The following is a 19,793-nucleotide window of genomic DNA, read 5'->3' on the forward strand; positions in this document are numbered from 1 at the left end:
GCTCTGCAGGACCCCAGGGACTGGGTTAGTACAGCCCCTCCTCCTCCTTGGAGGATTTGGCACTACCAGGGACATCCTGGTAGGAACAGAGGCTTCTCGCTCCCGCTACGTCAGCGGTGCGTGGCCTGGGGGAGTCGGGACAACTCCTGCCCTGAACTGGAGGCCCAAGATCTCTCCTGGCCTGTGTCCTGTTCATTGAACACCGTGCTCTCTCTTAGTGAGGCACCCCTGGCTGCAAGATCGGGTAAGGCCATCTGCTGCCTAACTCGCCGCAGGGACCGATGCTGGGGCGCGAGGGCAACCGCACTTCTAAAAACATAAAACTTTATTTCATTTTGGAGCGCAGCTGAGCGACCCCCCTCCTCGACACACACCGTCCTAACGCCTCCTCTTGACTTGATGCCATGGGAAAGGGCTCAGCAGCCCTATCTGTAGGAATTTGCCTTGTGTTTAGGCAGGAAGGTGAAGCTGGGAGGTACGGGTCCCAGAAGCAGCTCACTGGAAGAAAGAAGGAAAAGAACAAAATCAAAACCAAAACAAAACAGAAACCAAGGAGAGGGGGGTGTTCAGTACAACCGAGCCAGCGGTACCCAGCTGCTGCGTGGCCCTGTGGCTCTACAGCGAGGGGCACTGCAGTCAGCTGCGTCAAACCAAGCCTTTACCCTCCAAAAAATTTAGGGCTGCTGCACAAAACCACCTCTGGTGCTGAGCTTTAACCCCGAACCACAGTACTGGAGGGACGCAGCCTCCAGGTAAAGGCAATGCCGTTCTTGCTGGGGAGTCACCGAGGGCCGATGCCAAAACGGGTTCCTAAGTTTGGTGACCTGAATACCAGCCTCACCGCGGGCAAGGACATGCCTAAAATCAACACGAGCCTCTGAAAAGCTCCTCCCCACCTCTCGCTGGCCTTGTGCAGAGCCAAAACCCCGTCTGTGCCAAAACGTATTACGGTCAGATCCTAAAATGATGTAAGCCAGTTCTATTGCCATCACATTTAGCCTAGCTTAAGACTTCAACTATTTCACACTTTGGAACACACATTCTATTTTCAGCGCAGAGTAACTTTCTTTCTAGTCAAGGAGGCTGAACTTATTCCCTGGATGCTGCTTCGCTACAGCATCACTAAAACTTTCCAGAAGACACGTCAGAGGGAGTATCCCAGCAGGGCACAGAATTGCATAGCAAGAGCCTGGATCCACAGCACAACAGCAGAACTAAGAGTGTGCTCAGAGAACCCTGCTTCTGGTTAGTGTCTCCTTCCACGGAGCTTTAATGAATAAACCTACATTGCTTTAAAAGCGTGAGTTCTTATGGCCGTAAGTGTCTACTACACAGCACTGTAAAGACCACAGGTTACAAAGCTTTGTGCGGCCTAACGCAGGCAGGTTCCGCTTGAAAAACGGCCTTTACAAATTCTAATCAAACCCTGATGTACTTGTAACGTGGTTTTAGGCAGCTGTTCACAGTACGAACAAATGGATGAGGAGGAGTAGCAAAACCAGAGGAGGCTGTAGCCATGCTCTGTTTTTGCTAATCTCTGTTTCCAGGAGATGGGAAATAGCAGCTGGCTGCTCCAGCTCTCATTTTACCTGGGTTTGAGCTTGCAAAGTCATGTCAGGCCAGTGCCCGAGGACTCGTAGGTGTGGGGAAAAACAGTTTCCTGCACTTTGTTGCATGAACTCAGAAACCGGGTCATGGGGAAAAATGGGGAAAATGCTCAGCTCTCCTAACTTGGGGATGGGGACTGCCTTCCTGCTTGGGGTCTGTATGGGCCTGGCGGGCTGGGACTGTCCGGGCAGAGCACGGAGGGATCTGATGCTGAAAGCCTAAGACGTCCCATCCTTGCGCTCTCCTCTGTTGGTTCCTACGACTGTCCCGGGATGAACAGCGTGTCATGAGAGAGGTCAGCTATTCCAGATTTGCAGCGAGTACCGGACGAGCTGCCGAAGCAGATACAGGGATTGAGAGCGCTCTTCGTGGCAACTTCAAGCTCAGTTGAAACCTCGAAGTAAAGCACCGGTTAACCCTTGCTGCTTTCTTACAACCTCTTAAACGCATGGGAAAGAGTCATCGCCCCCTCTTTGGAGGACGCATGCAGGCACAGTGACTTTGTGGGGCTCTGCCATGTCCCTTCCTAGCAATTTCAGTCCAATTCAATGCTTTATTACCTTATTTTAATCCAGTCATCCACGTTTTGGCTCGCCATCAGCGTCTCCAGATAGTCTCTCCCCATGTAGTAAGGCGGCCGCTCGTTAATTTTCTGAGGTAGGTATTCTAATAAGCCAACCGGAATATACCTGCAACGAAACGTAATGGCAGCGTGTGCTGTTGCTCCAACGGTTCAGGCTTGCTGTGTTAAAGATGCCCTCGGCTGGGGACAACTACCTGCACAGGAACGAGAGCCATTCCAGCAGGAACTTCCTGGTCTTCTCCACTCCCTGCGTATCTGACCCCCAGTGCTCAAGGCCGTAGTTGGTGAAGTCTTTGAGGCTATCAAATCTCTCGCTGGACGAGATATCCCAGTGTCTCTGTTCCTTAATTTCAGTGAAAAGCCACGGTTTGATGAGTGCCCCTCTGCAGCCAAAAACAACACGCATTCTTATTCCCGTGACTGATGCTTCTGAAGGTGCCAACGAATTTAAGAGACTTTCCAGCACTTACTGGCCAGCCAATGCTGGTTGACATTTTTTTTTGCAATTTCAACAGGAAGCTGCTGTAAGTTCCCACAGATGCAAACTGATTTTACCAATTTTCAACGAGTAGTTTCACCAAGAGGAAACTTCTCGTGTTTGGGGTTTGCTTAGGTCTTTTTTTAATTCCTTTTTTACTCTTGCACCAACAGAGCTCAGAAGCAAAGGGGAAACGCAGGCACTTGCCTTGCAATCATAATTCCCGAAACGCCCATCTGCATGGCTCGATTAGCATCTTCGTAAGACAAAATATCACCGTTTCCTGTCCAGAAGGAAGGGAGAAGCCAGAGGTCAAAGTGATACACGAGGGCAAGTCAAAATGAGTTAATCCAGGCATGGGATAAAATTCAAAATGGACACGGGGTCCAAGAGCCAGATCGTCCAAAGAGGCTCTGGGGCTCCTCTTTAGAGACTCCCAGGGATGCTTCTGATTAATGTTGCCCTCACAAGGAAAAGGAGAGCCTTCCGCTCTCTTCTTCCCCACTCCCAACTCCTACCCTGAAGGTTTAGCTGGGACTGTCTGTGCCACGGTGCCCACGGCAGAAAGCACCTGCTGAAAACCAAGTGGTTTGTGTCCTGCCCGTCCCTTCCCCTCCTACTCCGCTCAGAGCCCGTCACGCCTGGCCCCAAGCACACGGGCAGATCTGGGCTGCACAAGAGCTGCTGGTGACTCACTCCGTCGTGTCATCAGCAGCAGTAGGGATACTCCAACCTTTCCCCCAGGCTAAATGTCCTTGGGAGCCCATTTTTTTCTTTTTGAAAGATACTTCAGATCAAACACGCGGCACTTTCAGTCCACATGACAAAACAACGGAAACACCTACCAAAAAGAGGCATGGGGCTTGCTATTTTAGCACATTCTGCTATGTAGTCCCAGTCAGCACCCCTCGTGTAGCGCTGCTCCCTGGATCGGCCGTGAAGCTGGGGAAGAAAGGCACAGCGAGACCTCACCGAATGCCCCGGAGGAGGCAGGGCAGAAGGGGAGTGCGGGAGGAACGTGCTTCAGCAAAGGCAGTGACACCCGGCTGGGGTGAGGGATCCCTCTGGATCTACAGCCCAGCCAGCTGTTAACAGACCAGGCTGCGGAAGTGGTGAGCAGAGCTGAGAAAGGGCTGGATGCTTTCTGAGTAACGTCTTGGCTATTTGCGAGCCAGAGCACGAAGTGACTGTTCACAGTGAAAGGGAATATTCACTGTGGGCAGGAACTACTCATCCCCATGCAAATGAGATGGTCCCATCGCTTCCCCAGCCCTGCTCTAATGAGGCTTATCGGGCTGAAACCTCTGCTCCACAGCGCTGCAGGAACCATCTCCCTTTGTAATGGATACAAGGCTCAGGTGCACCTAGGAAAATGCTCTCCGCATCTCAATTGTTCTCTGTTATCAGCAGAAAACACTAAAAGGTAGCACGCAGCTCATCAAAGGTCTTTGAAAGAGCTGCTCAGCTGTGGGGAAGGGGAAGGTCACCCCCACATCGTGCTCTAGGCTGACACGCAAGCAGAGTTCCCCAGACACCAGCCAACAATCTCACGCCACAGCAAGTATCCCTGTACCGTGACCATGGATGCTCCCCACTCCCGGATCTTGGGGATTATTTTATGAGCCACGTTCATCTTTTCTTGCACTCCCGTCCGTATCTTCACAGTCAGCGGGACATCCAGCACCTGCAGCAATGGGAGGGTGAGGCCAGGCTGAGGCAGGCGTCAGCTCCATCAGCTCATCTCCTGCCGCTGGCAGGTGCTCTGACTCACCGAGTTCATCCCTCGGACAATCTGTTCAAACTTGTTGGACCGAGTCATCAGAGCACAGCCTCCTCCCTGGGGGACAAAAAGTGGCACAGCCAAGTCCTTCTGCTTCCTTACATAGTGAGGAGCCTCCTTGGAGGGGCTCAACAGCAGCCCTCTACTCAGGGAATGCAGGCAAGACTCGGAGCATCTCAAGACTTGGAGAAAGGGGACTCTCCAACACAAAAAACCCACAGCCCTTTTCCCTCCCAGCTTCTGCTTGATGCCAGCCAGGGACAGCTAACCATTCCCTGCTCTTTGAACAGCTTATTTGCCTTCTCGCTCAAGTCCAGTACCCGTAAATGAACTGGGAGCTCTGGATCAGACTGGCAGGAGCAGGTCAGGTAGCGGGGGACGAGGCAAAAGACAAGCATCTATTGAAGGGAGCAAACACACTGCAGAACGTCTTCTCACCTTCTTGTAGACCAGGTCGATGGGACACCCGACATTGATGTCTACAAAGTCCACTTCAATTGTCTGGTTCAGCAGCTCTGCACATTTGGTCATCGTGTCCGGAAACGCTCCCTCCAGCTACCAAAGGGGGACAGGTTGCATGAGTTCAAGAAGCAGCTTTGCTCCTCAGAAGCGAGTTACCGTTTGTTGGTAATCAAGACCACAGCACTCACCTGCACCCCAAAAATATCTTCGGTATGATGCCGTTTGAGGAGAGCCCACTCAGAGGACTGGCCCTGAAGCAGGTTTGTGCACACAGCCATCTCTCCACAGGTGACGTCTGCCCCAAAGCGCTTGCATATCCTTCGGAAAGGGAGGTTACCGCACTGAGAGACAGCAGAGAGATGGTTTGTCAGGAGATTTGCTCTGTTCCAACGGCAAATTTTGACAAAAGGAGAGAATTATCGACCTACCGTGGTCAGTGGAGCCAAGTAGAGCTTGCCTTGGATTTCCAGCTGGAAAACAACAAGGATGGAGGAGCGTGTTAGCTGAGCTGAACCAGCAGTGGTTAAACAGGAAAATACTCCAGCTAGCAATTTTATCACTTGCCTTGGGTAAAACTCAGTGGGAAACCCAGGAAATCACTGGTTTTGTTCAAGAACCTCAACTATTCCAAGAGAACGTATCGTTTGGATACAAGAACCAGAAGCTCGGACCGCTCAGTTTGTTTTCACTGCTCAGCTTGGAGAAAACTCAAAGCAGTTACAGATACGGAGGGATGCAAGACTGGCTAATGCATGCAAGGACGGAGGTGACGAGGAGGAGAGGAAGGAGGCAATGCTCTCACCCCGGGAGAGCACCGTGCAGTACACACAAACCAACCAGCCCAGCCTCGGCTCTCCTCGCAGATCATTTCCACCCTCACTGACAGCTCAGCCCCTGCTCTCCTTCATACGCAAGGGGCTGCAGCTTCTCTCGGTTCTCACCCCTCCAAGGACAACACCACAGCCCCAGGAGCTCACCCGCCTGCATCCTTCCCCTCGTGACGGTAACGCTGTCCCCAGGCAGCTCTGTCCTCTGCCTGCCTCTCACCCAGCTAAGACGTCTCTTCTGGCTTTCCAGGCACAACCTCAACCACTTGACAGGTACACGAGAGACGGCAGCCCTCGCCCAGACTCTCACTGCTCACCTTCTTTTTCTCACATGACCGCAGCTTTATAATGTCTTCATCTGTCACCGGGCCCACTGTTTTCATGGAGGAAGCCTCCTTGCCAGCTGTGGGGCCGGGAGTCTGCAAGGCGTCTGGTTTAGGATCTTCTCCCTGCTCCGGTAGCACAGGACAGTCGGGGCTGTTTCCCAGACCCTCCTGGGGCGTTGTGCAGTTGGGCACCTCTGGCTCCTCTGTAGAGCACCCCGTGGCTTTGCCTCCCTTCCCACCGTTGCCGTGGGGCTTGGCCAGACCACGGAGGTACTCGTCAGCCTTCTTGAAGGTAAACTTCCTCTTGCGCAGCTGGTGCTGGAGGTCCTTGGAGAGGTTGTTCCTCACCAGCGACTTCCCTTCCCACTGCTTGGCCAGGTCCGTGTTGACGATGTTCTGGTAGCCGTCCCCGAGGTGGGCCTGGGCAAAGCGGCAGGTGACGCCATAAATGCACTTGCCGAAGGTTTCGAAGAGCACGCAGCTGCGCCCCAGGTCGGCCGGCTTCGCGGCCATGTACTCGCCGACGTCGTGAAGGAAGCGGCACCGCGGGCCGAAGTAGCATTTCTCTGCACGCCCCTTAAAACAGTACAGAGGAGGTTAAAACCTCTGCCTTCCGCTTGCCTGCCTGGGCACGCCTGTGCCTTCAGCACAAGCGAGGTCAGCCTGGCTCTGTCCCGGCCCAGAGAGGGGCCAGAACTGCTCTGAGCACCCATCGCTCCCCGGGTGACGTCAGGCACCCCACAAAACACTCCCAGGAAGCTGACTGCTGGACCGTGCCGCAGAAGGGCAGTGACGTACCCACTCGAGGGGACGCTTTAGCGCTACCGCTTCAGGGAAGCTGACGCTTTACGTGTCCCGCTCAGCTCGTCCCGCCTCACCCTCCCCAGCCAGCCAAGGGAGCTGGTTTTGCCAGCACAGCCCCCTGCTGCGTTCTCCCTCCTGGGAGTTTGCCCTGGTGCGGCTCTCCCTTCCACGTGCTCTCCTACACTCAAAAACGAATGCAGCCCTCGAGCAGGAAGAGCCCACCGGGGTCCCCAGTTCCTGCCCCAGAGCAGCGCGTTACCACACCTGCGTTACCGACGGGCACAGCCTGCTCTGCTCGTAGCGGCTGGGTTTCATACACGGCCTGCTCTTGTTCTGTCCCCGGGCCCGCTTCCGCTCCGCGGGCTCCTTCGCCGCCGCTCCAGCATCCCCTCGGCTTTCCCCGTCCTCACCGAGGTCCTCCGGTCTCAGCCGTTTGGCGGGGGGCTCGCTCTGGCAGCCGCCAACCTCCTCCTCCTCCTCGGCCTCCTCCTCCTCCTCCTGCTCCTCGCCGCCCGCCGGGTCGCCGGGCCCGGCCCTGGCCCGCAGGTAGGCATGGAACTGCTCCTTGGAGGCGAGGAACCTGCGGAGACACCGCACCCGTGTGACGCCACGGCGGCGGGGAGCGGGCTGCCCGGGGAGAGGGGGCTGCCTGCGGGCAGGGGGGGCTGCCGGGGGTCGGCGGGGCCGAGCGCCTGCCGGGGGGGTGTGGAGGGGCCGGGCACGTACCAGGGGAGCCGGCGGGGCCGGGCACCTACTGGGGGGACGGGGAGGGGAGAGGAGGGGCGGGGCAGCCTTGGGCCCGCACTCACCGGGCGCGGACCGGCGCCACCCCAGCCGCCACAGCCGGCGCCGCCGCCATGCTGCCGCGCGCGGCGATGACGCCCGGGCGGGCGGGAACACGTGACGGGGGCGCGAGCCTGGCGGGCGGCTATAAAAGGCCCGGCTGAGGCGCGGCCGCCTCACAGTGGCAGGGCTGGGGTCGGGGCTGTGGCTGCGCTACCGGGGCCGGAGCCCGGCGGCCGGCCGGGCTGTGCGAGGGCTCGTAGCGCCGCCGGGGGCCACGTCTGCCCGGCTGTGGGAGGCCCTGAGCCCCCCCGGCTTGCTGGGGGGACCGCGGGAAGGGCCTGGCCGCGGCGGCAGGCAGTCCCGCTGGCCTGCGGGGTGCCCGAGCTCGGGGCCGGTTGAGGGAGCGCCTGCAGCCCCCGTGTTGGGGCTGCCCGAGCCGGGAGAGGAGGCCAGCGCAGCCCTTGCAGCCGGGGGAGGGGGCATCCCTTCTCGTGGCTCTTGGGGGCTTCTCTCCCTTTTGGGGCACCTGCTGGGTGGCCCTGGGAGGGGGCCGGCATTACCAGGGGTTACCACAGCTGCTGTCCCAGGCCTCGCTCTTGAGCAGGGCCAGGGCTGGTCATGGCTTGAGGGGCAGGAAAAACCCCACTTATGGGCCTTTGTCTCCTGACTTCTGAGGGGTTCTGTGGTTTGGGGGAGAGGGTTTGGCTCTCCTGCCTCTGCATAGCTGTCAGCTGGAGAAGGTGGAGCTCTCCGCAGAGATGTGGGGCGCTTGGTGTGGGTTTTTTGTGTATTTGGGGTTTTTATTGAAGCAGTAAATGTGAGGCCCGGTTGCTTGGTGCTCAGCCTAAACGGAGGGGATGAGCCATCTCCTGTTGCACAGAGCCGTAAATCTGCCTTGGAGCTGTCCCACGGGCAGAATTTTGTTGCGGCTGCTCCGGCAACAGGATTTTCCATATTACCCTTTGGAAACATTTTCAAGCCTAATGCGGCTGAGGCACAGGAGGGCTTCATCTTTCCACCACTGATGGCCCATGGGAGGAACTGGTCTGTGCTTCTCCCAGCAGGCTGCATGCCATCACATGCATGTCCTCCTGCCGTGGACGGGCTGCAGGAGGGATGGAGGGGCCATGAGACAAGGCCACCTTGTCTCTGGGGACTGGGGTTTTCCTCTGACACGGGCTGTAGCCAACACAAAACTAACTCCAGACCTGAGGTCCTGCTGCACGTTCTAATGGCTGCGCTGATGAGGCTGCCCTGCTAATGCAGTGAGCAGGGGCTGGTGCTGGTGGGACTGGCTGGAGCGCCAAGCTTGCCCTTGCCTTTGGTCCATGGGTGGAAGTTCAGGCTGAAAAACAAACTGACATGCAGTCAGTGTTTGGTGTGAGATGGTACCCACTGACCTTTGTTCCCTCCTCTGTAGCTGCCAGGTCTTCTCCATGTGTTTGCGACACTCGTTACAGCCTTTCCTGGTCCGTGGCCCCTGCACGCCAGAAACAGCCAGAGCCTCGTCTGTGATTCTCTGAGCCCAAGCCTGGTGCGCGTGGGGCTTAAGCAAGAAAGATCTTGTAGCGAGGGGCTTGATGTCTCACGGGGTAATGTGTTTGGAGCTCTCCTGGGTGAGGTTTCCTTTCCAGCTGAGGCTCACATGCCTTCCTTTGCAGTTATGCTCCGTCACATGCACAGCCTTGTTTGCCTCATCCTTGGTCTGGGCTACCGAGAGGGTGAGAAATAGCTGTGAAGTCCAACTGAAGAAAGAGCCGTGCTCCGGCTTCTTTCCTGTCCTGTGCCCTGCACTGAATCAGAGGGCTTTGCCAGGCACTTTTAGCCAAATAAAAAGTTGCCTCTGTTTCCATGAGCGCAGGAGAGCAGGCTGGAGTGCGGTTTGAGCCCTGCATTGTAGCGCAGGTACCAACAATTGGAGGCAGAAGGTAACTTGTGTTTTTGTGTTTGGGGCTACTAGAAGCTGGTGAAGAACAGCGGTGCTTGAGGCGTCGGGGAATTACTGCAGCGTGAGTTTATGGGCATGTAAGAGTTGTGTGTGCACGTGGGACAGAGGTAAGACTGCACGTGGGGCTTTAATTTCACTGTTTTCCTCTTTTTTTTTTTTTTTTTTTTGTTGCCTTAGTGCAGTTCTCTCCAGATGCTCCATCAGAAATGTCTTTTGGGAGGAGCTGGGAGCCTGGTAGGGTGCTTTTGCTGTTGCCAAGGGTGGGCAGGTTGCATGATCAAGCCAGGCTGCTGTGAGAAGAGCTTTTGGCTGATTGGGTATTAATTAGATTTGGAGTGAAATATGAGGAATGCAAAATACTATTTTAAGCTTCAGCTTGGCTGAGGGAAGGAAGGAAGGAAATGAGACCCTGGGGATTAATGAAATGATTTCACTGATGTTTTTGTGGGGCAATAAGCCTGAAGTCAGAGTGCTTTTGACTTGCTGTACTCAGCTGAGGTCACAGACTTTTGCATCTAATCCCTTCTCGGGGCACTGGCTCGGCAGTTTTATGAGGCTGAGCCTTGGGCAAGCTTCCCAACAGACCCTGGCGAAGGGTCTGAGAGTGGAGCATGAAGCCCCTGGGATTGTCAGCTCTGCCACAGCCTCTTGGGTACCGAATCGGAGCCAGCTGCAGTCTGTGCGTCATGCATGCCATAGCTGCTCCTGCCTGATGTGATGGGGGCTTAGCCGCACGCAGCCAAGCAGATTGATGTTCACCCGTGGTTGCTAGAGGATGTACACGAAGGAAGTCAGGGGAATCTCTGCTAGGTACGGAGAGGTGCTGCTCTTGTTGGCCGCTTTAGCTTTTTCACCCCTTGCTGTAATCGGGTCATACTGAGGTTGGAAGTGGGGCCAGGGGAGTGAGGAGCTGTGAAAGCCTGCATTGCGGCTGCCTGAGCTGGACAGCTTTTGTGGGTGAGTATAGTACTTGGATCGCTAGAGCTGTCACTTCGACATCCTTCAGCAGCACTAAAGCAACTTTGAAGAAAATCAATACCCAAGAACTCACTGGGAAAGGCCAAGTCAGGAAAAAAGGAAATGTTGATTACCGGAAAGTGTGATATATATAAACAGGGAGAACTAAGTCAGAAAAAGTTCAGCTACTTCAACGTCCAAGCTAAACAAGACACATGTATTAATGAAAATACCCCTTCCACAGGCTCCCGCACAAAAGTCGGATGTGTCAAGCCCCTGGTTCTGGCTACTACACCCAGGCGTTAGCTGAAAAATGAGGTTCTGTAGCAGCCCCAAGAGGTCACCTCCACAGCTGCAGCGGGGTGAGAGCAGGGATAGAAATTTGGGCTGGTCACATTTGTTTGGATGCCTTTCATAGCAGTGCAGTAATGTTCCAACAACTTTTGGTTAATCATGTAAATGGGCAAATGCCACAGAAGGCAGGTGTGAGATTTGCTGCTGAGGTATGGGCAGGGTAGCTAGAGCTGGAAGTGAACCATCTTCTGGTCAAAGCAAAATCCATTCCTCATGTCTACTGTCTACTCTTTTATCTGGTCTTGTTTTTAAAGCCCTGTGCAACAGCACTTCCAGCGTTCTGCAAAGGAGACTATTCCCGTTGCTCATAAATCTACTATCAGGAAGCTGTTTCCAAGATTAAAGCTTAAATGTTTCCCCTCTCTAGTTTCATGCCCCAGCTCCCAATTCCCTCCCTGCTGTAATCACCAGGTCTCAGCCTCCTCCCGGCTGCTGGCAGTTCATGTGCACACATGCTGGGGTCTCCATACCCCACAGCAAGACCCCAAAAGCCCCCATGCCACGTCTGCCCCAAGAAGACCTGTGGTGGGACGCTTTGGAAACCGGGTGTGCTCCTCAAATGCTTGTAAATGGCCGAGGCCGGCTTTGGGCAGGCAGTTGTGTAATGGCGTTTAGAAAGCTATCTCTTGCTGTAGTTCCCTCTTGGCTAGTTTAAGAGCTGTTCAGAGCACTGCCTTAGCGTTTGGCCCATGGATGGAGTAGTTAAAGGTCATTATCTGGGCAAGGCCTGCGTGGTTTTGGGACAAGCTGTCGGTGCACTGAAAGTGGACTGGAGTTCAGGATATCTGAGTATGGATATCATACCGTCTATGGCAGGAACGATCGTTCCTGAAACTGTGATAAACCATGGTGGCGAGCTCTTGGATCTGCAACATCTGCATGGTGTGTGGGCAGGGATTTCTAATGGAGGAAGGAGCGAGGGAAGGAAACGCACCGGACATCTGGGCTCACGTGGGAGTGGTGGGAGCGAGGGAGCAGTGTGGGATCCTGAGTCTCTTGGCTGTGGCAGTCAGCCCTTCATTAGTAAAGCTTGGAGAAGACCCCAAGTCTTTTCATCAGACCCTAAAATACGACTAAGCCAAGGCACCAGTGACGGGAGAGGCTGATTTCTTGGCAGAGGCTGCTCTGTGTGACAGAAGAGGCAGGATGTGGCTTTCCCCAGCGCCCCTGGGCACGAGAGCAGGGGAAGGCCCTGGTTCTCCCATTCTGGGAGCTCTGGGGGACTTTTCACACCAGCCTTTGATGTCCCTCCCAGCCTTCATCACCCTTGACCCTGCCGTTCCCGGGGCCATTTTGGGCCAGCTCCTTGGGTCGGTCGGGGGAGAGGCTTCCGAGAGGGAACCTTCTCTTGTGACCTCCCCTGTCACCTGCGGTCACCCTGGCACTTTTCCGTGCAGGTTGGCTAATCCTCCCTGGCTCAGTCCTCTGTTGGGACTTCAGGGGAGCTGAGGATCTGGACAGGAAAGGTGCTTGCCTTCAGCCCTTTAGCTGGCCTCTTCTAATGCTTTGTACCACCAGATAAAATCTTTTGTATGTTTTTTATTTTTATTTTTACGTGAAAAAGCAACACTGAGATTTCCTCCTGACATTTAACTCGGTAAGTGACAAACCGAATAAACATTCCGGTTTCACTGGGACAAAGGCTCCAGGATCCTGCTGTGACTAAAATGTTTCATCATTTCCGAAGTGAAATGTTTCAGTTAGAAAAAATAAGAAAAGAACAACTAAAAAAGACACATTTCAATGTTTTTCTAATTATTTTCTCCATTTTGGCTGAAGCTATTAGTCAAATTTGGCCCCACTTCACAAATAGTTTTGGAACCTTCCAAAACTTCTATTTTGGTGACTTTTCCCATCGTTGATGAATAATAGTTTGATCTCTGCCCTGCTCGCCAGCACAGTGCATGTTCCCATTCACCCCTAGGCGCTTTCCTTTCAGACTTGCTGCTGGGACCTGCTTTGGCACCCCAGCACCGGGACTCCCGCAGCTGCCTGGCTGCACAGCCGCCTGCCTTTCCCCAGGCAGACTGGGGCTGCCTCTACCCTTTCCCACACTGGATTTATGTTGAAATGCACATGTGTGCACGTTGGGTGTTCCTGTGCCCTCAGGCCATAAGACTCTTGTTCATCTGTGTATCTCTTTGCATGTGGATGGAGCCTTGGTATCACGCGGTGATGGAACAGGATCTTTTTTGCAAGGCTGATCCCATGCTATCCTAGCAGTTGCACGCCATGACATACCTGGGCTGATCCTCCGTGCCAGGTTCCTCCCAGGTGCTGGCACAACGTGTTTGTTGGATTCCAGGTGAGCAACATTTTTCTCCCCAAAACCTGGCTGCTATGAGCGTGTTGCCTCTGCAGCTCAGCAGCAGTCCTGGAGATGAGCTGGGGAGCTTGCGAACTGAGGAATGGCGAACAAGCTGGGATCTTCGCTGTTGCCTCTGTTTGTCCTCATGCCTGCTCTGCCTGCATGAGTCAGAGAGGAACAACATCTGTTGATTTTTAGGGTCACAGATGGCTTTGTTTATCTTGTTAATCATCATAGCATGGCCTGTGACTGACACATGGCTGCTTTCACTGGTGGGTACTGAGGCTCAGAAACAAAAGGCTAAAACATGTTCTTCTGTTGGTCAGTTTTGGACCTTACCTCACCTCAACCATGGTTCACTCCATGCAGTGGCTCAGGGAACTGCCCTGCTCAAGGATGGATGGTGCTCCAGGGCTAGTGGAGAGGTGGAAGAGCCTTGTCCCTCTCCTCGTGCTTTTGCTCAGCCTCAGGAGGAGGGCTCTGCAGCACCGTCTAAAAGCATAGTGCTTTTCAGAACTCCCTTATGTTGAATTTTGGAGCTAGTTGTTTCTTAGCATCTTTTTGTACCCTTTTGTTCACCTTTCTTCCTGAGGCACCTGAATGAAGGGGCTGCTTTGAATCACCTCTCTCCTGATCCCTTCTATGTGAGTTGCTTGTCGAGCCTGTAACTGCAGGACAAGCAGATACAGCTAACGATAAGCAGGGTGGGTCACTCATGCCATTTCCTTCCACTCGCTTAGTCCTCTTCAGCATCCTGCTGGAAATATGGTTTTACAAGAAAGAAACCTGCGATTTCATTTAGTTTTGGAAAAATAGATTCTCAGTGCTAGTTTTATCCAAAGCCCTTCCTAGTGTCTGATTTTTTGCAGACTAGGGTAGATGGTTTTTTTTTTTTCCTTCCTCCTCCTGACCAAAAAGGTAGAGAGGTCTGATGCAATGTCATCTAAACTTGGAGCAGCCTATGCTGCAGCAGCTGATGAGGTTTTGCAAAATTAGAACCATCCTCAGGTTTCCCCTGTCTCTTGGTATGATGGTGTGCCAGTTTCTCATCCTGTCTTTGTTCGGGAAGACTCACCATATGCCTTAAAAAACAAGTATTGGAGGCAGTTGCCCTTGCCTGCCTTGAGTGAGAGATACTCCTGTGTGTGTCGAGGACCTTGCCCAGCTGATGGGAGGCCCCCTTTGTCTTAAGGGATTTGTAGCCGGACGGTGTCATTTCTGTGCCCTGCCTAGCTGTGCCACTCCAGGCTGCTCGGAGGTGCCTTGGGGGATCACACTAGCGCAGTGACTGCAGCGTTCCTGCGCCGGTTTGCTTGCATTCAGCTCAACTGCAGGAGCATGTGCTTGGCTAGGATCATTGTAACTTAAAGGCTGGCTCAGCCCTTTCTTGAAAAAGAGGCAGCTGTCCCTATGCTGTGGATGTGGTCCCATGCAAATGAGCGGGAAAAGAGTATTGTCCCCAGAAAGCTTTGTTGCTTTGGAGATGGAAAGATGTCACTTCACTCTTCCTTCTCACAGCACAAGGCAGAGAGTGAACCAGCTTTGGTTTAGCAGTCCTAATAAATATCATATGTGAGCTTTAGGGTGCTTATTGGAGCACAAACCATCCCTTCTGGCTTTTTGCTGCACTCGAACAGCTGCTGGCAGCTCTGCTCATGCTGTTGGAGGGTGAAGGAATAGCAGCACTTAGAGCAGCCATTAGCTTTTTCCAAGTAGACCTTGGCAATCCCTGGGATGTGAAAAGTCCCGAAGAAAGCAAATGGGCTTTGGCTGAGGTCTTGGAGCCTGAACGTGAGCTGCGCTACCAGAACTCACTGTACTGGTAGGGAAGTGAGGAGACTGCAATGTTTGCAATGAGCATTGACGCTCCCCTTCCTGAACTGGAAAACTTCCTGCCCATTTGTTTCTCCCCCTCTACCCCCGTATCCCTTCTCAGCAGGGACTAATACACTTGCTTTCTAGGCTGGCTTAGTACTGACACGAGATTGCATCTGTGTGTATCGGCATGTGCGCTCCCTCCCCCTGCAGCCTTCCCCCCCGCTAACGACAGTTGAATGCCTTGGCTAATTTCAGCAGCGTTTGGCAGAGCGGAGATGTCTCAAAAGCACTGAATTCCTGCAAGTTTCATAGAGGTGGGTGGTTTCGTTTAGTACCCAAATTTGTGCCCCCTCTAAGGGAGGTCTTGGGCAGTTGGCCAGCTGCCAGAGTGGGAGCTCAGTGGCCAGTCGGCACAGACAGCTCCAAAGCCAGCTGCAGCGTACTCCAGTTCCTGTGCAGCAAGGTGGGGAGCAGATAGAGGGTGATGGGGGGCACTGCAGGGAAGAGTAGGGGATACCTGGGGGGAGTGTGTATGTTGGACGGGTGTATGCATGCGTGAGATCTGGCATTACTGCAGCACAGGGGCTGTAACAGGTATGGGAAGGAGCTGTGATTATTGATGTGTGAGGAGAGATATAGGAGTCAATCCATAAGGGCTTCTCCCACTCCCAGTACAGCCCCTGCTCAGCAAAGCAGTAGATGACAGGTTCCATGTTAAAATGTGCAAAAGGCTCTATGGCAACACTAAGAATATAACCTTGCTTTAAATAAATCCCCGAAAGCCAACCTAAAGTGAGTCAAGGATAGGTAGCCAGAGCCCGTTCCTGCTGGTTTTGACCAAGGCAGGATTGCTAACGCAAGCACTCAAGCAATGCAAGTCTGTCCAGCTGTAAAACTGCTATTCCACTGAGTCATTCAGTTTTAAGAACAGGTGAAGCTTTCCAAAGCTTTAATTTAAGGAATGGGGTGCCCTTTCCTGGTTAAAGGTAGGATCACGGTCCCCTAAGCGCTATTGAAAGGCTCAATCCATTTCTCCCCGCAAAGGCTCCGTGTTTCCCCCTCCTTTCTCCTGCCCCAGGAGGTGTTCCGCACCAGGCAGCGTTTGCTGAACTTGGCTGCGGAGAGTCTGTCTCCCCGCTGCTGCTCTTTCTGCTGCATCTCTGCACATCGTCAATATTCACGTGCTTCATCGGCAGAGCCCCTAAAGGGCTCTGGAAATCCAGAGCGGGATCCAGTGCTGCAAGAGTCTTTCCTGTGTGGGGTCAGGGAGCAGCGGGCTGTGTGTTTGCCACGAGAGGGGGTTATGAGCCCGCGAGAGCCCAGGGGGAGTGGGTGCTGAGGGTGCTGTGGCTCAGGGCAGGGTGCCCTGACAGGTCCTGGCTGGAATGGGCATCACCCTCCAGCTGCACTGAGCAGCTTTGTTGTGTGCTTCAGCCTGCTGGGGTGCAGTCTTGCCGTGGGGCTGGGTCGCAGGAGGTGCCTTTATCTCGCTCTGCAGACTGTGCTGCAGCTTCATCCCATTTTCCCTGCAAAGGATGGGATGACAGTGGATTAAAATGCGGTAAGGCCTGATAAGTGCTGATGGATGGTTAAGTGGGATGGTGTTTAGCAGGAGTTGTGGCACCTGCCGCAAGGCACGCAGTGAGACAGAAGCACATTTGGCAGGGAGGAGCTCAGTCCTTGTTTGCCCGCAGGGTCTTGCTCCCAGATGACCTAGTGTGGGAGACCTAAAGCAGAAGGTGATTTTCCTGACTGCAATCTGGGTAAGGAATGCTTCACACAGCCTCCCTCCTCCTCTAGTCTGGTTAAGCATCACTTTCCTTGAACGTATCTTCCTGTGAGCTGCTTCCACTGCTCCGTACCATTCTCTCCTTTGCACCAATGCAACTAGTTGTATGATTGCAGAAAACCACTTTGAGGAACTGAGCTGGCTGATCCTATTTATTTTTTCCCCCCTTTCCCAGGCCAGAAATATTTCCTTTGCAGGTGTTGCTTGAGCATGTTGTGTTCTGGGGTCTGAGATAATCTACCTGCAGCCAGTAGAACTGAAACTAAATTATCCTAGCGTAGTCTCTTGTACCCTTCTCTGCTGTAATATAAAAAGCCCTAATTTCTCCTGCTAGGTGATCTCCAAGTCATTGAGGTGGATACACGTACAAAGAGCTTAGAGAAGTTGTTTGGTTTCAGCTTGAATACTGAATGGGAATTGAGAGGCCTGGGGTTTATTGTGTTGTTTTCTGGGCTTTCTCTGTTGCTTTCTTCCACTATTTTGCAGCCTTCATGCCCACATGCAAAGACTGAAATGCTTGAGCAAGGGCTTGGATGTTTGAATATCTTTCTGGGTGGGATATTCTCTCCCACCATCAGAGAAGGTGAGATGGAGAACATAGAAAAAGACACTAATTAGGAAACCCTCTTCTTTCTTTGAGGAGGAAAATACTTAACGTTTGTGGACTTAAAATTTTTTGACTCAGTTTTGCAGTTTCCTGTGATCTACTCCTATTATGTGCCTGTGTGAGCCCAAAGATTTTTTCAGCCAACAAACCACCTTAAAGCAAGGGCTAGTCCAGGGAGGACTATCCATGGGATCAAAAACCAGCCTAGCCCATGAACTTCTCATTCTTCAACAGTTCCCATTTAAACCTCCAATTTCTGCCCCAACGCTTCTGCCAATGGCCCCAGTACATCATTAAGTGTTTGGAGGCTACATGGTGAACTGGAACTGGTTCAGAAGAAGAAGAAACCTGCCACCGGACAGGGATTATTGGCCCTGACAGTGCCCGGCCTTGGTCACCAAGCAGCCTCGTGGGCAGTTGTACCACGTGGGAAGCACAGGCATGACTTGCTCCATCAGGTGTGAAGAACCCGTAGAGGCTTTTTAAGTATTCACAGTGGAACAGGAATTGGGCGTCCTTGGTTTTATTCAAAGATCTGTTTTTCCCTCCTCTGCTGCAGCCTCTGTGTTCTTTTGGCACCTCTGTGTGTTTAATTTTCTTGTGCTCCAGAGCCTAGGTTGCCTGCAACAATGTCTTACTCTGTGGCCCTGCAGTTCCTGCCACAGCAAGGTCCTGGTCTCATTTTGGATATCAGGACATTAATTTGATATTTGCCCTCCCCACTCTGTGGCCTTTTGCTCAGGATTTGAAGCCTTGGGAACAGTAGAGGTTCTGGGTCTGTGGAGTCAGGCTGGGTACATGCTGTGCAGTTGCAGCGCTTGCAGTTGAATTCTTCTGTGAAGTATCCTTTGGTTGGTCTGTCTGCACACAGATGAGTAATAGACCCAAGTCCCCATCCATCAAACATAATTGGGTCCATTTCCTAATGAGCCGTCGGATTGCTCAAGCAGGAGCTGAGAGGAAGACGGAGCACCTTGTCAACAGGCATCGCTTCCAGGAAAGAGAAGAACCAACGGCCTCTTCCACAGGGCTGGGCTGGCTCCAGGGTAGCTTGCAGAATCCCACTTGCTGGACCAACAAACATTAGGAGCCCAAATATCTGCTCAAAAAGGAGAAAAGCCCCAAGTGATTAAAACCTTAGGGGTCAGGATGAAATCAGGTACTCGCTGATGCTTTGTGTTCTTCTGTGCCGGTGTGCTCAGTGTTGCAGTCCCAACCAGTGACCTGGATTCCTGCCTCCGCCTCCCATAAACTGCGGGATCCTGGGCAAATCTTATAATGTTTTTCCCTGAAGTGGCTATGGTTTATTTTTCCTGAGAAAGGATTTGTTTTTTAGAAGATATCAATTAAAATAGAATCTGAAACTGTTCCAGAGAGGGTATTGGTTGGATGAGTGTCTCTATTAATTTATTTTATTAGTTTTTGTTGGTTTTTACATTGTTGATGCATCCATTAGGCCACATACCAAGGAAAATGTGGAGGGGAGGGGTTAGACAAAAGCAACTGTGTCTTTGGAAATGTCTATTAATCTCCATTTATACAAGGAAACTTTTTTCCAAAGGTTGCAATTAAAACATGTTCTAGTTGACCTGGGAAGTTGTCCTCCACTCTCTGATTTAGTACCTTGACAAAATGTCCTGAATTTGACTTTATGAGCTTTGGGGTTTGGTGAGTTGGTTTGGTTTTTTACACTGGAGATCTTGAAACAACTTGAAGGGTGACAATTGTGTCCCCTCATGACTGGACGTGTGGTAGCTTGGTGCTGGTAGGGTCTCTGCACATTCTCCACGTGTGCTTCAGATCCCATCTCTTTCTGCTCTCGTTCGTCGCCATCGCCTCCTAGCCAAGGCTCGTACCCTAATGCACATACCGTGTTATCATTGAGCAGGTCCATACAGGCTCTGCGGAATATACACTTTTTGGAATAAAGCTTTTGCTGAACGGCACGGAAGCCAAAGTGAATTGTTTTTTGCTGGTTTAGCTTGCTGAAATGGTTTGGCACAGGGTGTGATGAGTGCGTGGGCCAGGGCGGATGTCCAGCCAAGAGGGCAGGGCTAGGGCAGCCAGCAGTTGCACTGGTTTAGGCTTCCATGAAATCGATGCTGTAGGTGCTCAGGTTTGAGCACCCTGCCTTGACCTACCTCTGTGCCCAAGCAACAAATCAATACTACACGTGGCATAAGAACCAAAGAGTCCTGGTCCTCCAGGTGTTGCTTTTTTTCTCAGGACAAGTTATTAGTGAGGCTGACCTTCTCTGGCTTTGCTGTCTTGCGACTCTGGCTGGCAAGCATAATTAACAAGGGCCGGGGTTTGTAATTCCTGGCACAGAAACAGCATTAATGGATTTGTTCAGTTCCC

The 19,793-nt window shown here is 52.8% G+C and overlaps 1 protein-coding gene across 1 annotated transcript; it reads right to left on the reverse strand.

Annotated features, from left to right (window-relative positions):
* Positions 1-315: 315 nt before the first annotated feature.
* Positions 316-7,743, reverse strand: DUS3L (dihydrouridine synthase 3 like). The gene is made up of 13 exons (XM_075524223.1): positions 7,678-7,743; positions 7,133-7,448; positions 6,056-6,640; positions 5,340-5,381; positions 5,100-5,252; positions 4,888-5,004; positions 4,441-4,506; positions 4,243-4,353; positions 3,515-3,611; positions 2,877-2,952; positions 2,386-2,574; positions 2,169-2,297; positions 316-498 (listed from the first exon to the last, which is right to left on the reverse strand). Exons 1-13 carry the CDS (start codon positions 7,725-7,727, stop codon positions 426-428), a joined length of 2,004 nt encoding a protein of 667 aa, XP_075380338.1. The 5' UTR covers positions 7,728-7,743; the 3' UTR covers positions 316-425.
* Between the last annotated feature and the right edge of the window lie 12,050 nt (positions 7,744-19,793).

Source organism: Mycteria americana, chromosome 24, assembly GCF_035582795.1.
Source record: "Mycteria americana isolate JAX WOST 10 ecotype Jacksonville Zoo and Gardens chromosome 24, USCA_MyAme_1.0, whole genome shotgun sequence".
In the NCBI taxonomy this organism is placed as follows: Eukaryota; Metazoa; Chordata; class Aves; order Ciconiiformes; family Ciconiidae; genus Mycteria; species Mycteria americana.